The 19677-nt window shown below is 69.5% G+C and overlaps 2 protein-coding genes across 2 annotated transcripts; one reads left to right on the forward strand and one right to left on the reverse strand.

Moving 5' to 3' along the window:
• Nucleotides 1–949: 949 nt before the first annotated feature.
• Nucleotides 950–11627, forward strand: CHAF1A (chromatin assembly factor 1 subunit A; the record flags this gene model as incomplete). The annotated part of the gene is made up of 12 exons (XM_062185505.1): nt 950–1095; nt 2974–3176; nt 3527–3587; nt 3733–3801; nt 5883–6109; nt 6196–6364; nt 6451–6531; nt 6623–6715; nt 6869–7127; nt 7643–8112; nt 10405–10495; nt 10597–11627. Coding segments are annotated over 12 exons (1958 nt in total), but the record flags the coding sequence as incomplete, so codon positions are not given.
• A 585-nt stretch (nt 11628–12212) lies between these two features.
• On the reverse strand, nt 12213–18377 carry UBXN6 (UBX domain protein 6). Its single transcript, XM_062185497.1, has 11 exons — nt 18253–18377; nt 15886–16049; nt 15591–15661; nt 14820–14948; nt 14114–14211; nt 13558–13633; nt 13374–13458; nt 13078–13291; nt 12703–12833; nt 12473–12621; nt 12213–12364 (listed from the first exon to the last, which is right to left on the reverse strand). The coding sequence occupies exons 1-11, from the start codon at nt 18333–18335 to the stop codon at nt 12236–12238; spliced, it is 1329 nt and encodes a 442-aa protein (XP_062041481.1). The 5' UTR covers nt 18336–18377; the 3' UTR covers nt 12213–12235.
• Nucleotides 18378–19677: the final 1300 nt, after the last annotated feature.

Genomic DNA, 19677 nt, shown 5'->3' on the forward strand with positions numbered 1-19677 from the left:
CCGTGCACGCCGGGCCAGGCCGCCCTTTCTCAAGCACTTGGTCGGGCGTGGGTGTCGCCAACCCCGGGGAAGACTGGGGGCTCTGGCCGGGAGTCTGAGTCTCACCGAGCCCGAACCGGCGCTTCCCGTGGCTTTTCACTCGGTCGCTGGCTGCTGCCGCGGTGCGCAGGCCCTGCTGAGCTCCCGCTCCGATCTGACCCGGGACCCTTCCTGCCGAGGCCAAGGAGGGGACCCGGCGTCTCGGTCCTCCCTCGGCCCACACGCTGGGCGCCGTGTGCCGGGGACGTGAGGTTCTTCGGGAATGGGCGCCTGACCTTCCCCAAGCTTGCTGCCCAGTGGGAAGTGGCCCAGTGGGAACAGTCTGCCCACGCGTGTGTTCTGCTGACTTGGGATCAGTGTTGAATCCAGGGGTGGGCAGGGTCCGGCCCTGCCGAGGGAGCCGCGGGTGGCACTTGAAGCTCAGTAGATCCACGGCAGGCTAATTTTTAAAATGGTAATTTTGTGTGGCCCATGAATAACGTTATAAAGACCCAAATGGCCCTTGGCAGAAAAATGTGTCCCCACCCTTGGTTAAATGGTCCCCAAAATTTCAGGTGAAATTCCCAATGTCAGCTTCCCTTGGGAAGACAGGACGGTCTGCGGCACGGGGCCCACGCTCTCTTGAGCACCACCCTTCGGGAGGCCTGCGTCCCCCATCGAGTGCCGGGTTCCGATCCGGATCCACTTCTGATCCCACTTCCCGCCTTCGCGCACCCTGGCAGGCGGCATGGCCAGCGCCTGGCTGCCGGCTGCTGTGGCCGCTGGGACCTCTCTGTCTGCCTTTCAAATAGTGTCTGTAGCAGAATTGTGTTCCTCTGGGACAGGCGGGTGCCCCCAGCCTGCCTTCCTGCCTGTGCCCCACACGGTCAGCTGCTCTGCGGCGCTGCAGCGACTTTTGGCGTCTCTCCAGGCGGCCAGGTCCTGGCTTTTCTTGCGTGGTCCCGCGCGGGGCCCTGCCGCAGGACGGGTGGCGCCCAGCCCCCCGTAACGCGAGCCGTCTCCTTTCAGGTGACCAAGAAGCTCATCCGGGAGAAGAACAAGTTGAGGCTGCAGAGGGTAAGGCACGTTCCTGCCCGAGGCCGGGGGTCCTTCCGCCTTCCCCCGCTGGGCCCGGGCTGGCCAGTCCCGGGTCGTGAGCCGTGTGGTGGCCGTCCCTGGCCGCTTCGAGTTGCCCCGAGGAGCCATCGAGGCCCCACCCGCTCCCGCGAGTGCCGCGGCTCCGTGTCCCCAGCACTAGATGGGTGGTTACTCCCCGAGTCGCTGTTATCTGCGGCCACCACGTGGCACGAGGCCCCCTGCGGGGCAGGGGCGGGGCAGCTCGGTGCCCAGGAGTTTGCTGTGTCTCCTTAGAGCTGTGGCTGGTTTGGGGGCCAGGGTCTCTGTCGCTGTCCTTTTGTTTTTAGAGTTTTTGAGACAGGGAGGGCGAGCCACCGGCTCCTTCCCGCATGTCCACAGCAGCCGGGTTTGGTCCAGCCGAGGACAGGCGCTAGGGACTCCGCGCGGCCTCCTGGGGTGTGTGCCCGCAGGAGGCCGGGGCCGGGGACAGAACCCAGGCCTCCTCCGGCGTGATGTGGGCGTCCTGACCACAGACTGATCCCTTTATTTAAATATTCGTCGATTTCCATGGACGTGGAGGGCAGAGAGGGAGAGCACGCTCCTGTCTGCTGGTTTCTCCCCCGCTGGTCACAGCAGCCAGAGCCGGGAGCCGGGAGCCGCGTCCTGGTCTCCCGCGTGGGCATCGGCTTAACCCGCGCCCCCCACGCGCGCCTGTCCGCCTGTTCTTTCCTGGAATTTGAGTCGGGGGCACCGTGTGGGGAGGAGGCCGAGGTGTGGCCAGCGAGAGCTGGTGCCGCCCTGGCTCATTTCCTGGAGGCTGACCCCTCCCCTGGAGATCCCCTGTGTGCCACAAAGACGCACAGGGAGTTGGGAGACCCAGACTCTGGGACAGCTGCATGGGCGGGTGTGGGAGGTCCCCGGTCTCAGACGTGGGGAGCCCATCTGACGTGGGTATTGCCGGGCCCCCGTCAGGACGCGGCTGACACACACTTTCAAATCGGCAATCGCTCGGTGCCCCTGGGCACACGGCCCCACACTCCTGCTCTCATTTCAGACCAAGATCTTGAGACACGTTCTTGGCTCTCTAAGGGTTTATTTATCTGAAAGGCAGAATTGGAGCGCCACACACACACACACACAGATCTTCCATCCAGTGGTCACTCCCCAAACGGCCACAACAGCCGGAGCTGGGCCAGGCCGAGGGCAGGACCCCAGAGCTCCATCCGGGTCTCTCACATGAGTTCAGAGGCCCAGGCACTCGGGCCGTCCTCTGCTGCTTGCCCGGGTGCATGAGCAGGGAGCTGGACCCGCAGTGGAGCAGCCGGGTCTCGAACCGGTGCTCGTGGGATGCCAGCGTCACCGCAGTGGCTTAGCCCTCGGTGCCCCAATGCTCGGCCCCCTGAGAAGTGGCTTTAGAGAGAAGTGTATTTATTCCCTCTTGTTTTCCATGAGGGCTGGGGAGGGGCAGCGAGACTGGGCGGGCGGGCGCTCCTGGGGGTGCACCTGTTTGACTGCAGCTTCAGTGGAGGGGCGGCTGGCTCCACTCCCGTTGGGGGGCCTGGACGGAGGAGCCCCGGCTGGCTCCACTCCCGTTGCGGGGCCTGGGACGAAGAGCCTGGCTGGCTCCACTCCCGTTGGGGGGCCTGGACGGAGGAGCCCCGGCTGACTCCACTCCCGTTGCGGGGCCTGGGACGAGGAGCCCGGCTGGCTCCACTCCTGTTGCAGGGCCTGGGACGAGGAGCCCCGGTCCCCACGAGCTCCCCACGAGCGTGCGCGGGCGTGGGGCAGCATCTGGAGCCGGCGGCGGGGCGTCTGCGGTGGCCTGGGACGAGGAGCCCCGGTCCGCGTGCGCCCGTCCAGTTGCCCCCTGTCCCCTAGGACAGAGAAGTGCTGCGGGAGCAGCGGGAGCGGCTGCGGGAGGCGGCGCGGCGGGCCAAGGAGGAGGCCCGGAGGAAGAGGGAGGCGGAGAAGGAGCTGCGCGAGCGAGAGCGCCGGGAGAAGCGCGCCAAGGACCAGGAGGAGAAGGCCGAGAAGCTGCGGCGCAAGGAGGAGCGGCGCCGCGAGCGCCAGGAGGCGCTGGAGTGAGTGCGGGGCGGGGGGGGGGGGCGCTGGAGTGGGGGCAGGGGCGGGGGGAGAGGGCACTGAAGTGAGTGCGGGGCGGAGGGGGCGCTGGAGGGGGGGCGGGGTTTGGGCCCCTGCACCCACCTGGAGACCTGGGTGAAGCTCCTGGCTTGGGCCTGGCCCAGCCACTTTGGAAGCAAACCAGTGGGCCCCCTCTTTAACTCTGACTTCCAGATAAATAAACAGATCTTGGGGGGGGGGGTACACCGCTTCCTGTACAGTGCAGTGAGGCGCTGTGTGCGTGCAGGGCCTGGCTGTGGTGACGCAGGGCCCAGCGTGTGAGTGCCTGCACTGGGTTTGCCTCTCCCAGGGCCAAGCTGGAGGAGAAGCGGAAAAAGGAGGAGGAGAAACGGTTACGAGAAGAAGAGAAGGTAGAGGCCCCGGGTTCTGTCAGGGCTGGCCCGGCTTGTGCCCGCCGGCTCGGTCCGGGGACTTCTGCCCCCAGGGCGGCCGTGACGTTTTTGGTTCCTGCCGCGGCCCGCGCTCAGCTCCCCTCACGGCTTCTCTCCTCGGCAGCGCATCAAAGCGGAGAAGGCGGAGATCACCAGGTTCTTCCAGAAGCCAAAGACGCCCCAGGCGCCCAAGGTGAGCAGGCGGCGGGCGCGGGCGGCTGCTTCCCGGCTCCACCGCGTGTGCCCCGGGGCTGTCCCTCGCTTTGTCCCCAGAGTGGCCTGGCCGGCCCTGCTTCCCCGACAGGAGCGGCAGGGGCGCTGCCCTGGGGAGACTTGTGCTGAGACGGGCAGAGGCCGCCGCACGCACCCCGGAGCCCTGGCCATCCTGGCCAGCACCTGCGCGCCCTGCCCCCAGGGCCGCCATCTCCCCCAGGCCCTCCCAGAGCCCCCTGTGCTGTCCTTTGGGGGCTCTGAACTCCTGCTTGCCACTGTCAGCCTGGTCCTGGGACCCTCCCACGCCGGCACCCTCAGCTCTGGTTCAGCCTTGCCTGGTTTTTTTAAAAAATATTTAATTGGCAAAGACTAACTCTCCCAGGTATAGGAGATGATGGCTTTCTAAATAGGTTTATTTATTTGCAAAGCAGAGCGGCAGAGAAAGATCTTGCTTCTGCTGGTTCACTCCACCAGTGGCCACCAACAGCCAGGGCTGGGCCAGGCCCAACCGAAGCCAGGAGTCAGGAGCTCCATCCGGGTCTCCCATGGGGGTGCAGGGGCCAAGCACTCGGGCCGTCCTCCACTGCTTTCCCAGGCCATTAGCAGGGAGCTGGATTGGAAGTGGAGCAGCCGGGACTTGAACCTGCGCTCCTGTGAGATGCTGGCGTCGCGGGTGGCGGCCTAAGGCCTGTGCCACAAGGCCAGCTGCCGGGGCGACGATTTGATGTGCATGTAGCCACAGAGCTGCGTCGCTCCTCCGTCGCCCCCTGACGGCTCCTGGCGCTGCAGCGTCACAGCCCGCAGCGGGCGCCCTGAGCCTGGCTCGCTCTCCACACCCGTCCCCGGGGCCCTGGAGGTGAGCGCCCCTGCCCGCTGCTGCCGCACCAGGTAGCTTTTCTGTGGAGAGAAATGGCAGCCCGTGTGTCGCCTGGCTTTCGCCCTTGGTGGCCCACGGAGGCTGTCTGGCCCTCTCCTCCGGTGTCTCGTCACGGAGCCCTCTGTGACAGCGTCGCTCGCTGGTTCCTTCCTGGCCCCTGGCCTCTGGTTGGGCGACCGATCTCCTCCCCAGTGCTTCTGTTCGGCGCGCTCGGCATCTGCTTAGCCGGATCCTTGGCGTGCCGGCGTGGGGCATGGCACCGACGTTGCCCCGTGTCCCCCGAGCCCTGGCTGCGTGCTGGGGTCGCCAGGGAGCAGCTAAAGGTCCCGGGTCCTGGCTCCCGGCCCACACCCCGAAGGCCTTGGGCACTGTTCACTGTCAGCCTTGCGGCCAGCCGGCCGAGCTGTCGTCTGGGTCACCAGCTCCCCGCCAACACGCCTGGGAAGGCAGCTGAAGATGGGCCGAGTGCTGGGGCCTGCACCCGCGTGGGAGACCCGGATGGATTCCCGGCTCCTGGTTTGGGCCTGGCGCAGCCCTGGCCATTGCGGCCATTTGGGGAGTGAACCCAAATGGAAGACCCCTCCCCCACTGTAACTCTGACTTTTCAAATAAATAAATGAATCTTTAAGCAAAAATACTTATTTACGTGAGAGGGAGCTCCCATCTGTCCCACCTGATGGTTCCCTCCCCAGATGCCTGCAACATTTAGGCTGGGCCAGGCCAAAGCCAGGAGCGCGGATTCGGTCCAGGTCTCCTGTGTGGGTGCAGGGACCCCAGAACCCAAGTCTTCACCGCTGCCTTGCCAGGTGCTGGACTCGGGGCTGGGGTTCGAGCGTGGGCCGCAGCTGTGCCTGCCCGTCACGGGTGTGGCCGCCATGGCCCTGAGTGCTCAGGGTCCCCGCGGGCGAGGCTGGCCTCCGTGTGCGCACACTGCAGCCTTGGCCCTGGCACCCCCGTGCCACCCTCGTGCCGCCCACCTGGAGGGGCCCCCGGGATCCACACTGGCGATGCGGAGAGCTCAGAGCAGGCACCGCGGGTCCCACAGCCAAGACCGCTGACGGTCTGCTCGCTCCAGGCTGCCTGTGTCACGGGCGGCCGTGTGTTTTAGTGGGCTGGGAGCAGCCGCGGGCGGCGGCACCGCGTCGCTCTGCGCCGTGTCCCAGCGGGCCCCTCGTCTGTTTCAGACCCTGGCCGGCTCCTGTGGGAAGTTCGCGCCCTTTGAGATCAAGGAGCACATGGTGCTGGCGCCCCAGAGCCGCGCCACCTTCGGCCAGGACCTGTGCCGGCAGCTCGACCAGCTCCTGTGGCAGCAGGGCGGCGACTTCTCCTTCCTGAAGGATCTGAAGAGCCGGCGGCCCCTGCGCTCCGGCCCCACGGGGGTCTGCGGCCGGAGCGCGGAGCTGTTCAACAGGTGAGGGCGCGGGGGGCCCACGTTCCCCGGGGCCGGGCCTCCCTGTCCCTGCGGCGCCGGCCTGAGTGGGGGTCTGCCTCCCTCAGCGACGTGGTGATCGTGGGCGGCGGCGGCGGGGACGGCGTCCCGGAGCGGAGGAAGTTCGGCCGCATGAAGCTCCTGCAGTTCTCCGAGAACCACCGGCCGGCCTACTGGGGCACGTGGAACAAGAAGACGACGGTCATCCGCCCGCGGGACCCCTGGGCCCGGGACTGGGTGAGCCCCGGCGCTCCGGAGCCCGCCGCGCCCTCAGGGCCTGGCATCCCCGAAGCCGGCCGACGCCCTGTGCGTGTCCCTTTCAGACGCTGCTGGACTACGAGGTGGACAGCGACGAGGAGTGGGAGGAGGAGGAGCCCGGGGAGTCGCTGTCGCACAGCGAGGGGGTAAGGACCGGCTGCTGCCCACGGCCGCGGCTCCACCAGCCCCGCTCACGGCCCTGCTTCCCCGCGTGATGAGCTTGCTGTTCTCTTTGAGGATGACGACGACGACGTGGGAGAGGATGAGGACGAGGACGACGGGTTCTTCGTGCCCCACGGGTACCTGTCTGAAGACGAGGGCGTGACGGAGGTGAGGGCCGGGGAGGGAGCAGCTGCCCACTTCCCGTGCCTCCTGGCTCCGTGGCAGCGGTGTCCAGCCGTCCACGGAGGATCCGGCCCACGCGGGGCCTGGGGCGCCCTCGGGCGGCCGAGCCCTAACCCGACGCGTGCTTTCCCCCGCCAGGAGTGCGCGGACCCCGAGAACCACAAGGTGCGGCAGAAGCTGAAGGCCAAGGAGTGGGACGAGTTCCTGGCCAAGGGCAAGCGCTTCCGCGTGCTGCAGCCGGTGAAGATCGGCTGCGTGTGGGCGGCCACAGCGGGCAGCTGCGCGGGCGCCGACCTCCGGGTGCTGCAGCAGTTCACGGCCTGCTTCCTGGACACGGCACCCGCGGACGACGAGCACACGCCCAAGGCCTCCAAGAGGGAGAAGCGGGACCAGCAGAGTGAGTGGGGGGCCGGGGGGCCGGGGCGAGGACAGACGGCAGGGGCCCGAGCTCCGTGCGCTCGCTGGTGCCCCGTGGTCACAGCTGACTCACCCCCCACCCACCCCCGCCGGGACACAGGCACAGAGCATGCTGGGAGTGTGGGCCTGGGGAGGGGCACGCAGTCGGCCTGGCCATCGCCAACCTGGGGGCGCAGAGGGCTGAGCTGCCCCTGGGGGGCCTGTATCCCATATCAGAGCTTCCCGCCCGGCCCTGCTACCACAGGCCTGGGGGGCAGCACGCACTGGCTGTAGCGTCAGGGGCCCCCGCACCCACATGAGGTTCCTGCCCTGGCCGGGGGGTGTTCAGGGGGTGAAGCAGCAGGTGCGCGAGGAAGTTCCCTGTCTACCTCTGAAAGAGACAGAAGCGGCCTGCCGGGAGCCAGCTGTGCCCTGGGCCTCGGGAACGGGTGGGGCCCGCGGACGCGCGCCTGGCTCCGGTGTCCCCGCTCACTGTGTCCCTCCCCTCCCCCCCAGTCCTGGCCCAGCTGCTGCCGCTGCTGCACGGGAACGTGCACGGGAGCAAGGTCATCATCCGCGAGTTCCAGGAGCGCTGCCGCCGCGGGCTGCTGGGCCAGGACACCGGCAGCCCCCCGAGCCCGGGCTGCAGCCGCCCGCAGACGCCCACGGCCGCCGAGGACTCGGCCGTGCCCTCCAAGGCCAGGCTCAAGCGGCTCATCTCCGAGAACTCCGTGTACGAGAAGCGGCCCGACTTCCGCATGTGCTGGTACGTGCACCCGCGGGTGCTGAAGAGCTTCGACCAGGAGCACCTGCCCGTGCCCTGCCAGTGGAGCTACGTCACCTCGGTGCCCTCCGCCCCCAGAGAGGACGGCGGCCCCGTCCCCACCGCGCCGCCCGGCCAGGCCACGCCCGTCTCCCTGAAGAGGAAGTCGGCGGGCAGCATGTGCATCACCCAGTTCATGAAGAAGCGGCGGCACGACGGGCAGGTGAGCGGGCGCCCGGGGAGGCGGCCTTGGGGCCTGGCTCCGCCCCTGCTCCCGCACACCAGGGAGCCAGCAGCCAGGCTCCCGACTGTCCGCTTGGTCTCAGAGCAGTGCTAGGGCCCGAGCCCTGGGCCATGCGGGTGGCCTGTGTGCCGTGGGCGTGGGCGTGGGCTTGGGCAGGTCGTGGAGTCATGGCGCGTCCTGCGCCCCGCAGTTTGGCCTGTTCGGAGTGTGTCCTTGGGCTTCGGCGGCAGGCCGGCCCCAGGCATGCCGTGGCTCTGTCTCGGCGTTCATCAGGCCTGTGGTGTGCGCCCGCACCTGATGGGTCCCGTGGACGGGCACGGACAGCACACTGCCTGGTGCCCGGGGTCCCGGCCTTGCTCGCACCTTCGGGTTCCTGGGGACACCGCTGTACTGCGAGAGGCGGGGCCTGGCGCCTTGGGGCCCCCTGTTCTTTCGACTGGGCCAGCCGCCTGCTCTACCCAGGAAGCTGGCCTGCACCCGCGCAGGGGCGTGGGGTCCTCCCGTGGGGCCCGCATGGCAGCAGTGCAGGGTTTTAGCGACTTGGCTCACAGATGAGGCCGAGATGGGGGTGTGGCGGCCTGGGTGGTGCTGCTCGGGGTCACGTGTGCAGGACAGGGAGCTGCCCCCAGCTCATGCCTGCCTCTCCTCCTCCCCTGCGCCTGTCCCCAGGAGACGGGCAGGTCTCCTTCCTGGCTGGCAGCGCACCCGCAGGGTCCCTAGCACCCCCCAGGCCCAGACTGAGGGCAGCTGCGTCTGCCCTGGGCCTGTGGGCGTGGCTTGGCAGAGTCACTCTGGCCCACTAATGCTTCCCCACAGCCGTGCCACGGCGGGGCAGGATGCCTCCACTGTGTTACCGTCACTCACCAGGAAGGGGCCTGGGCGTGGCTGCCTTGCTGGGAAGAAGCCTGGGGCTGGGAGGCACCGTCCAGGCAGATCCAGCAGCCGCCCCGGCCCTCCCGGGAGGAGCAGGCCTGCTCCATCGGCCCTGGCCGTCCCGGTGGCCCTGTCTGCCCCGTGTCTCTGCGTGGGTGTTGGTGGGGCCGCCACCCAGGCTGGGGGAGGTCACCCCCACTCCCCTTCCGCCGTCTGGTCACACAGCAGCCGTGGCGTGGCTAGGACATGGCCGCTTTGTCTTGGCAGTCCCAGACAGGGTGGGGTCTTCCAGGGCCCCTCTCCCAGGGACTGCCACAGCGGGGGTTGAGCCAGGAGCTCCGTCCGGTCCCCAGGTGGGCGGTGTGGGGCACGTGGGGCCCCAGGACCCAGCCCGACTTCCTCTGCTTCCCAGGAGCATTGGCAGGAAGCCGGGTTGGAAGGGGAACGGCCGGGACTGGAACCAGTGCTCTGATGTGGGAAGCCGGCGTCCCGGGTGGCGGCTTAACCCGCTCCCGCGGCTGCCCTGGGCTACGTCCGGGCGGCAGATGCGGGTCTCCTTCATTGTGGAGAGGTTTAAATCTGAATTTCGAGCCCGGGATCATAGAGGGTGCCCTGTATGACGCGGCCTAGTGTCCCGAGCAGTGCCTGCCTGGCTCCCATGCTTGGGGACCTCCCCCCAGGGGCCTGGGTTCTCTCTGAAGCAGGGAGGGGGTGGCATAGCCTGAGGCTCAGCCCCGGGGAAGGTCAAGGCCACGGCAGAGTGTGCAGCCAGTGGGCAGTGGGAGGAGTGGAGTGGTCACAGGACAGGCTGGGAAGCTGGCGAGGGCCAGACCCACTGCCCGCACCTTGACCAGCTCAGGGTGCCAGCGCGACCTTGACCCTGTCAAAGGTCACCGCCACCCCAGGGGCCGATCCTCCAGCACACGCGTTTTGGGGGGCGCTGTGCTGCTCCGTGTCCCGGGGTCTCGGCTTAGCCCGCTCTGCAGCCCATGTGGTGCCTGGGGAGGCCGGTGACACCCCCAGAGCGGTGCTCAGCTCCACTCCTTCCCACGGCGTGACCTGACCACACCCGGGGACACAGGCCTTGGCCTGGGCCCCTCTGCCCGCTGGGGCCCTTCCCGAGCAGAATGAGCGCCCAGGCTGGTGGCGCACAGGGGAGCAGCCCTGGGGCGAGGCCTCCCCAACCCCTGGTCCCTTCTGATTTGGGCTCACGCCCGGCTGTGCCCAGAGTCAGGCTGGGCTGCTGAGAGCCGAGGCCATGGCCCCGGCGTGGAGGAGCGGGCGGCTGCCGGAGCGAGGCAGGGAGCGGTGGCGGTTTGGGGGGCTCTGCACAGTGCCCAGGAGGCCTCGAGTCCGGAGGGGCCCGGCCCATGACGGCCACACGCACCTCGCCCGCAGGCTGGGGCTACAGACATGGACGGCTTCCAGGCAGACACGGAGGAGGAGGAGGACGGCGACTGCGTGATCCTGGCCATCCCGGATGCTGGGGGTGAGCACGGCTCCCGGCGGGGCTCTGCCGAGGCCCGAGTGGGCGGGCTTGGGAGGCGGGAGCCAGGGCAGGCCGGAGACCCCTCCTCTCTGGCCTTCCAGGGGTCCCGTGTGGAGCTGGAGCCGGGGCCGCCGCAGGGATGGACGGCGCAGAGGGCGCCCTGCCCGCCGGCCTGCTCGGCGCCTCCTGAGCGCGGCACGCGCCTGTCTGTCCACCGGGACACCGAGCGACTGCGGGTCAGATACTTGAAGGTCCTGCCGACTCCTGTCAAGAGCACTTTGTCCTGCTTTGCGGGCTCCCCGAGGTCTGGAAAGTTCTATATAGGAAGCCTGATCGGTCCCGTTCCTGTACAAACCCCCGAAGCGCCCATCAGTCTGCCCTGTGGTGAAGCATTATGGAGGCCGCTCGGGGGCGAGGCCCGTAAATGAATTGCAGCGCGGGCCCGGCCCCCGGCCCCCAGGACGTGTATAAACTGCTTTGGCGCCAGCCGTCCGTCCGTCTGCTTTCCTCCGTGGGCCCTTCTGCTTCAGCGCCCCCGCTGGCCCAGGCGAGGGTTTCTCCCCAGCTCCTGCCCGAGTTCGTCCCCCTGGCTGGGCTGGGATCTGGGCCCTTCCACGTCATCCACACCCCACGCCCCCCGAGGCTGGCGCGGCTTCCGTGTTGGCCGAGGCGGGGACCAGGGGCCGCTCCGCACCTCTGCCCAGTACCACCGGGTCCTAGCAACAGCCGAAGGAGGGCAGGGGACACGGGCACCATGGCCAGCCACAGCGCGGGGTCCCCAGACAGGGCTGTAGCCACGGCGCCAAGTGGCAAGAGGCCGGGCGTGGACCAGGGCCCTGGGCCATGTTTCGCAGGGAGACGCAGGTTAGGGGCCGGCGCTGTGGCCCACGGGTGCAGCCTGCGATGCCAGCAGCCCACGTGGGCACCAGCTCGGTCCCGGCTGCGCCACTTCCAGTCCAGCTCCCTAGGACTAGGACAGCCCAAGTCCCTGGGCCCCTGCACCAGCAAGGGACACTCGGAGAGGCTCCCACTCCCTGCGGCCATCTGGGGAGAGAGCCGGCCGACAGGAGGCTTCTGTCTCCTCCTTTGTAACTCAAACTTTCAAGTAAACGAATAAATTTTTAAAAAGAAAAGAGCAGGACGACTCGGGTTGAAGTCTGTCCGTCACCGTGGGGGGGGGGGGGCAGATACACACCCCTGGCTCAGCCGTGAATTGACCACCGTGAGTTCGGTGCCTCCAGACCCGCTCCGATCCCCCAGCCCCCTCCGCTATCTGGCCAGGGCCGCCTGGCTCTGACCCGCCTGCCTCCCTGGGGACCCCAAGTCACCCAGGACCCTCTGCCCTGGGAGGTGATGTCACGGGAGCCGGCCCCTGAGGACGCATCCCTCCCTGGATGGGGAAGCCCCCCCTTCACATGACACACACACACACACACACACACACACCCGCCAAGCAGAGCCGGCTCACTTAGGGGCTGTGGGCAGCTGCCAGGGAACCCCTGGGACCTGGGACCGCGGGGAGGGCAGCAGCCACCTTCCCTGCCCCACGGGGTCAGAGAGGCACCCTGTGTCCCCTCGGGGCTCCCTGCACCGCTGAGCTGCTGGAGAGGCTCCGGGTCGCTGCCGCCCCAGGTGGGCACAGGCGGCCCCGTTCCCAGCACCACGGCGGACCAGACTCGGGCTGGGGGGGGTGTGGGGGGAGAGCGCGAGCAGACCGGCGGAGGCCAACTCTGTTTTATTTCACAAGAGCCGCTCCATGGCCGCCAGGAGCTCGGGCTTCAGGCCGGATGCGTGGGGCTCGGCCCCGGCTGCCCTGAGGTCCTCCAGCACAGCTGGGTCCCACGAGAAGGTGACGAGGGCGGAGGGCACCTGGGGGGCAGAGCAAGCGTCAGCCGCCGCCGTCCGATCTCCCGGCTCCGAAAGCCGGCGTCCCCCGCCGCCGTGCGACCCCCACCCCACCCCCCGGGTGCCGCTCACCAGCCCGCACTCGTTCAGGGCCAGGTTCTCCTCCTCCGACAGCTTCTGCCCGCCCGAGGCCAGCAGCTCGAAGGGCAGCCAGTCGCTCTCCAGGGCCTCACGCACGAAGCTGTACAGCGCCGACAGCCGCTCGCGGGCGTAGAAGGTGCCTGCGGGCAGCGCGGTCAGGCCAGGGCCGCCGGACAGCCCCCCCCCCCCCCCCCCGCACCCGCCCCGGCCCCGGCGCGCACCCTGCAGCAGGCAGCCGTCCGGCAGGCGCACGCGCAGCAGCGTGAACGTGTACTTGCGCAGCGCCCTCTGCTCCTCCTTCTCCCGCATGGCCTTGGTCCGCAGCGCGCTCAGCCGCTCCGCCGCCTCGGCCCTGGGCGCGGCGCGGGTGCGGGCTCAGGCGGGCGTGGGCGGGCGCCCTACCCTGCCCGCCGCCCCTGCCCCTCCCCGGCGCCTCTGTCCTGCCCCTGCCACGCCCCCTGCCCCTGCCCGCCTCCCCTGCCTCTGTCCGGTGCCCCTGCCCTGCCCACCGCCTCTGCCCTGCCCTGCCCACCGCCTCGGCCCTGCTCCCTGCCCCTGCCCTGCACCGCCCCCTGCCCGCCGCCCCTCTGGCTCACCTCAGCTTCTGCTCCCGCTTCACCTCTTCGGCCGTGAGGTTGAAGAAGTCCGCGGGCAGCTCGAACTTGGAGGCCAGCGGCGAGGGCCGGAAGACGCGGCGCTGCCGCTCCAGCGTGGCCCGCACCGGCTCGGCGGCCAGCAGCTGCTCCTTGTGCCTGTCCAGGGGCTGGGCCCGCGCCGCCTCGCTCAGCACGTAGAACTCCTCCGGGCTCTCTAGGGCACAGAGTGCCGTGGGAGGGCGCCCCCGGCCCGCGCCCCCTCCCCCGGCCCGGCCCCGCCCCATCCTGCGCCCTACCCTGATCCGGGACCGGAAGCAGGGTCTTCTGGAACCCGATGGCCTCAAAAAACTCGTGCGCGCCCTCCAAGCAGTTGATGCGCTCCTGCAAAGAGGGGGGGTCCCAGTGGCGCCCGAGGGGCCCCGCCCCGACGCCCCACCCCGCACGGCGCCCGCCCCCCGCCCCGCCCCGCCCCGGCCGCACCTGGAACACCCTGTTCTGCAGCTTGATCCTCCGGTACTTCTCCTCCTCGGGGTGCAGGTGGATGTTGTCCAGGTACCTGGGGCAGCAGAGCGCGAGGGCACGGGCCTGGCCGCACTCCGGCCGGGCGGAAAGGGAGAAACCCGCGCAGGCCTTTGGGGGGCGTTAACACCCCCCCCTCGGCGCGTGGTTCCGGCCCCAGCGCCCCGCGCATGCGCGCCCAGTGCCGGGTGCGTGCAGCCCCCGCGGGAGCCCGGAGGGAGTCCCTGGCCCCGGCTCCGGCCTGGCCCGGCCTCAGCGGAGCTGTAGGCGTCGGGGAGTCAACCAGCACCTGGGAGACCCCTGCGTCTCTCCCTGCTTTTGGAGGTTGGCAGAGAGAGAGAGGGAGGAGGTCCTCCATCCGCTGGGTCACTCCCCAGAGGACCGCGACGGCCAGAGCTGGGCCAGGCCGGCGCCGGGAGCCAGGGGCTTCCGGGGCTCCCACGCGTGCAGGCCGGAGACGGCCTCGGGGGCTGCGCTGGGCCCCGGCCTCCCCCACACCCACCGGGGCCCCACTCACTTGGCGATGGTGTCCACGCCCAGCCTCACCCGGTCGCGGTCTTTGTTGAACGTGTGGATCTTCATGATGGACGCGGCCACCGGGTCGGTGGAGAAGTGCTGGGGGCCAAAGGGCTCATGGGAGACCCGCACCGCAGGCCCGGGCCGTGGTGGGCGCGGCGCCGCCCAGGGGGAGGGGGGAGAAGCGAGGCAGGGCCGACGGTCCAGGCAGCCCCGCGGGACGAGGGGCCTGGGGGCAGCCCCGTGACCCAGGAGAGAAGCCGGAGCCCCGGCTTCCCCAGGGCCCAGCTGCCACACGCCGGGGCGGCCTCTGGCTCCCGGCTCTCACGGCCATTTGGGGAGTGGACCAGCGGACAGAAGATTCTGTCTCTCCCTCTCTATACCTCTGCCTTCCAGATAAACACAAGACACAGCTTTAAAGGGAGCCGGCAGGTGGACTGACTCTGGCTCTCTAATCAATCTTTTAAAAAATGAAACATTTCCCAAAGAAAGAGTGATCGGGAAGATGCCCCCCCCAGGTCCCTGCAGGCCCGAGCGGGTGGGGGCGGCCGGGAGGAGGTCCCCTTCTCCCCCTCCTTGGCCCTGCCTTCCCATACTGCATACGGCATTGCCACTGTGGCCCGGGCAGACAGGGACAACCGAGTGAGAAGCTGACCGCAGCCGGGAGGGGTGGGGGGGCGCAGGCATGGCAGGGGCCCCGCACTCACCGAGAGAATGGCCGCCTTGACGCCGGCCTCCCGCTGGTCCCTGCTCAGGGTGGCCCCCGTGAGTGGGCAGGTGAAGTACACGCCCGGCACGGCCAGGTGGGTGGAGCCCTCCTCCTTGGCCTCAGGGACCTGCGGAGAGAGAGGGGCTGAGCCGGGCCGTGGGCAGAGCCGCCCTGAGCCACGGAGCCCGGCCTGAGCTGGACTGTGGGCAGAGGCCACGCCTGGTCTGAGCCGGGCCGTGGGCGGAGCCCGGCCCCAACACCATCCCTTCTGCTTGCCAGCCACGGGACAGGGCGCGTGAGACTGGCCCTCACCCGGTCAGGAAGGCGTCCACGGAGCCCCCTCAGCCCACAGGGAGGTTACGCGTACCTGCCTGGAGCAGCTGCCCACTCGGGGTAGTGGCTCAGACAGGGCAGCCCCGGCTCGCGCCGGGCCCCTCCCCACCAGCGAGTCAGGAGCCCAGCCTCTCAGCCTCCGCCCAGACCCTCCCCAGGGTTGCTTCTTTCCAATATCCCGTGAGTCCTTGCAGAACTGGCCGCTTGGAATACCCTTTCTACCAAGCTCTGCCCGTCTCCTCCAGGGAGGCCTCCCGGGCTGCACCGTCTGCACGGAGCAGGCAGGAGAGGGCAGCGCCGGGGAGCTCCAGGCCGCCTCTGCCGGTCAGACGGAGCTTCCCAGTCGCCTGGGGCCCCAGGGGCAAAGGGGACGTCTCTGGGGCGTCTCGGGGTCCAGGCTGCCCTCGGGTGACTCCACCGCCGGTGATGCCTTTACCACGTTCGTCCCTTGCGCCTCGGGGTTCCCGCTGACCGTGGCCTCGGCCTCGGCTTGCAGCTCCTTCCTCACTGGCGAGCGACAGCACAGGGAGAGGCAGAGAGGAGAGTCAGGGCCAGGCAGGGGGAGGCGCACCCTTCCCTGGGCCCCAGCTCCGGATCCCTGCCCGGAGGTTGCCTCCCGGGGCCCACGGCGCCCCCTGCCGTCCTGCACCTCCCTTGCAGGCTCGCTGGCGCTGGTCGGGAAACTACCAGGAGCAGAGCCCCAGCCTGCCCCGAAGACGGCCGCGGCTCACCCTGGTTCCGGATGGAGTCCTGCGACGTGGGGCCCCGGGCCCGGGGCTGCTTCTGCTCCAGCCGCGCCAGGGCGGCGGCGGCCGCCATCTGCGCCTCATCGGTGGGTCCCTGGCGGGGCGGCCTCAGAGCCAGCTGGCTGGGTTTCTCTTTGGGGGCCTTCTCCCTGGGCAGTGACCGAGGGCAGCACGCGATCAGAGATCAGAGGGGAGGGCTCTGCCCCCGCCCCCTGTCCTAGCACACAGACCCAGCCCTGCAGGCCCCCGGGGACGCGGGGACACCACTCCCCGCAGCCTCCCCCGGCCCCTGGCTGCAGCCTCGCCTCCTCCTCACGGCCCTGGCCAGCAGAGGTGGAGAAAGACGGGTGGGGACACCCATACCACGAGCCCAGGTTCTAGCACCCTGGGGGCAGGGGCGACGGCTCAGGAAGGTGGCTGCCCACACCCATGGGCTGAGTCCCCGGCTCATGGCTGCGGCTCGGCCCAGCCCAACCGCTGAGTGGCTGTGGGGACTGAACAAGCAGGTGGAAGGCTCCTCTCTCTGCTTTTCAAATCAGCAAAGAATATATTTAAAATATTTATTTTATTTATTTGAAAGAGTTGGAGGAAGGGGGGGTCCTTCCATCCTCTGGTTCGCTCCCCAAAAGGCCGTTAATGGCTGGAGCTGCGCGGATCCACAGCCAGGAGCCAGGCGCTCCATCCGGGTCTCCCACGCAGGTGCAGGGCCCCCAGCACTTGGGCCATCCTCCACTGCTTTCCCAGGCCACAGCAGAGAGCTGGATCCGAAGTGGAGCAGCCGGGACTGGAACCGAGGCCCGTATGGGACGTCGGCTCTAACCCACTGTGCCACAGCGCCAGCCCCAGAGAGCACGGTTTTTAAACAGATCCCTGGGAGCTCCACTTCCGATCCGGCTCCCTGCCAAGGGCCTGGGAAAGCAGCGGCAAATGGCTCACGTGCGTGGGCCCCTGTGAGGTCCACCTGAGGCTCCTGGCTCCAGCCCGGCCGTCGTGACCACGTTGGGGGTGGGCCAGCAGATGGATGAGCCCCCCTCTCTCCGACTCTTCCAAATAACATCTTAAATCTCCCTTTGCAAACCTTCGCAGCTCTGGGAAGCCCACCTGCTACCCGGCTGCTTCCAGTCCAGCAGGCCGGAGGGTAGAGGGTGGCCGCAGGGGCAGGTGGGCACAGCCCCGCGTGGACAGGCACCGAGCGCGGCGCAGAGCAAGCCAGCCGGGAGCCCCCCGTCCAAGTGCTGGCTCCCAGCCCGCTGCGATCTGGGGGGCTCGCCTTCCTCCTCCGCCGTGGGCCCCTGCAGCTCAGGGCACCTGTGCTCCTCCGGCACCCGCAGACCCCTGGGCAACCCCTCCCCGCCCGTGGGCAGCCCCCGGAGGAGCCCCCCCTCTGTCCTCCCCCAGCTGCCGGCACAAGAGGACCCCCGCGGAAGGCCCCTGGCCCTGTGGCTGCTCCTCTTCCCCCAGACTCAGTTCCCAAGACAACTCCCCCGACCCCCTGGCCAGCTCTGTCCGTGGCCTTGAGGGCCCGCCCACTTGTGGTGCCTCCCTCCCTGGCTCCTCCGTCTACACTGGGCTCCCCGCTGCTCCTGTCTACACCGGCTGCTTGTTCCTCCCACGCGGTCCCAACTGCAGAGCCCCCGGACGAACTGTGTCTCCTTGCCCAGAAAGTCCCACGGGGTGGGATGAGGCCGGGGCTCTCGGAGGCAGCAGGGAGACGCCCCTGGTCCACGCCAGCTCAAGGCCTCCATCCCCCTCACTCACAGCCCCCACCCCCTTACTTCCCTCCGTCCTAGGTGGACCCTGGCCCCTCCCGCCAGCCCTCCCCACCCCCCGGGCCCCTCCTCTTGGGGGCGTCCCCAGACCTCTCGTGGACACGCGGACGTGGCCCCCACTGCTCCACGCCGACCCCCCCAGCCTCTTCCCGCCTTTCAGCCGGCCCGGCCCCTGCTCCACACCCCCAGGCCCGCGGGACCCAATAGCTCCCCAGGGCTGCGGGCCCCAGACCCATCCCGCCCTGAGCCGCTCGAGACCCACGACTCCCAGCCCGCCCCCGCCTCACACCCCGCCCCCGTCCCGACTCCCAGCCCCGCCCCCGACTCCCAGCCCCGCCCCCGACTCCCAGCCACGCCCCGCCCCGACTCCCAGCCACGCCCCTCGGAGTGCGCCCCCAGCTGTCTCCCCGGCCCCATCGGCCCCGCCCACCGCAGTGTCGGCCGCCTTGGCCCCGCCCCCAGGGGCGCCCCTCGGCGCCCGGCCGCCCCCTCCCAGCCCGGGCCGCACCTGCCGCCCCCTCCCCGGCCCCCTGCCGCCGCCCACCCGCTCCCCCGCTTCCCAGCCCCCATCACCGTCCCCTACCCCGCGGAGTCTGTGAGTTTCTGCCCGGGCCCCGCGCTCTTGAACTTGATGTCTGCCTTGATCTCCTGGAAGAATTTCTTCATGTTGGCGGGGGGCCCGGCGGCGGGGGGCCGCGGCGGGCGGGGGGGGCGCACGGCCCAGGCAGGGAGGGGCCGACAGAAGCGAACAACCGGAAAGAAAATAGCGCGGCGCCGGAAGTCCCGCCTTCGCGGGCCGCCCACGTGACAATCGGCCCGGTTACCTCTGAGGCGGCCGCTCTGTATTCTGAAGCCGCGTCTCGGTGGTTCTTCCGGCCTCCGTTGCCAGGGCGACGAGCGCGCTTCCCCGCGGGCCGCCGCGCTGGGAGCCCTCGGGCTGGGTGCTGGGGAGCTGACCGTGGGGCGGCTGGGCCGCGCGGAGAAGCGGTCAGGGGCGCCCCTGGCTCCCGGGCGCTTACGTCATAAAGCCCCCATTCAAGGCCCCCCGGGACCCAGCCCCACTTTGCCCACAGTCGCCGCCCCGCGAGCTGGGGCCTTGGGGCTGCTTGGGCCGGCAAGGCAGAGAGGAGCGAGCCACGGAGGTGCGGGGTGTGCACCGACCCAGTGGCAAAGGGGAGCTCCCACCCCCCCAAAAAAAAACACTTGGAGCGCAGGCCCTGGAGGGAGATGGGGGAGGGGCGAGGGGCCGCCCGCAGCCCGGGGAGCTTTGCCTGGGGGTCAGCAGGGGGGGTGAGTGGGGGGCCCTGGGGTGGGAGAGCCCCCCGCGGGCGCAGACGCAGTCAAGGCAAACTCGCCTTCCCGAGCGAGGTTCCCTGTCCACACCACGGTGCTGGGAATAAAAGACCCCCCGCCACGGAGGACCCTGGTGGGGACAGCGCGGCCCCAGCCCGTGTGAGAGCGCCGGGTGCTTCTGTTGAATTCGCCCTGAGCAAGCTGCCGGGGCGGACCGTGGGGAAGACAGAATTGTGTGCATCGGGGAGCCTGGCAGGTTTAGGAAGGAGGCCGGGAGGGAAGGCGGGAGGGAGAGAGGGGGGGGAGGGGGAGGGAGAGAGAGAGAGAGAGAGAGAGAGGGAGGGGGAGGGGGAGGGGGAGGAGAGAGAGAGAGAGGTCTTCCACCTGCTGGGTCACTCCCCGAGTGGCCGCACAGCCGGGGCTGGGCCAGGCAGGAGCCAGGGGCTAGGAGCTCCATCCGGGTCTCCCACGCGGGTGCAGGGGCCCGAGGACCTGGGCCATCGTCCACTGCTCTCCCAGGCCACAGCAGGGAGCTGGATCCGGAGTGGAGCAGCCGGGGCACCTGCTAGGCACACCCACCGCTCCGGCCACAAGGGGGCACAGTTTTCAACGTCAAAGGGACCCTTTTAAAGAATTATTTGTTGGAAGGGGCTGCGCCAGGCCCAAGCCAGGCTCCAGGAACCGCATGCGGGCCCCCCAGGCAGGTGGCGGGGGC

The sequence above is a fragment of the Lepus europaeus genome, unplaced genomic scaffold, assembly GCF_033115175.1.
Source record: "Lepus europaeus isolate LE1 unplaced genomic scaffold, mLepTim1.pri SCAFFOLD_419, whole genome shotgun sequence".
Classification (NCBI taxonomy): domain Eukaryota; kingdom Metazoa; phylum Chordata; class Mammalia; order Lagomorpha; family Leporidae; genus Lepus; species Lepus europaeus.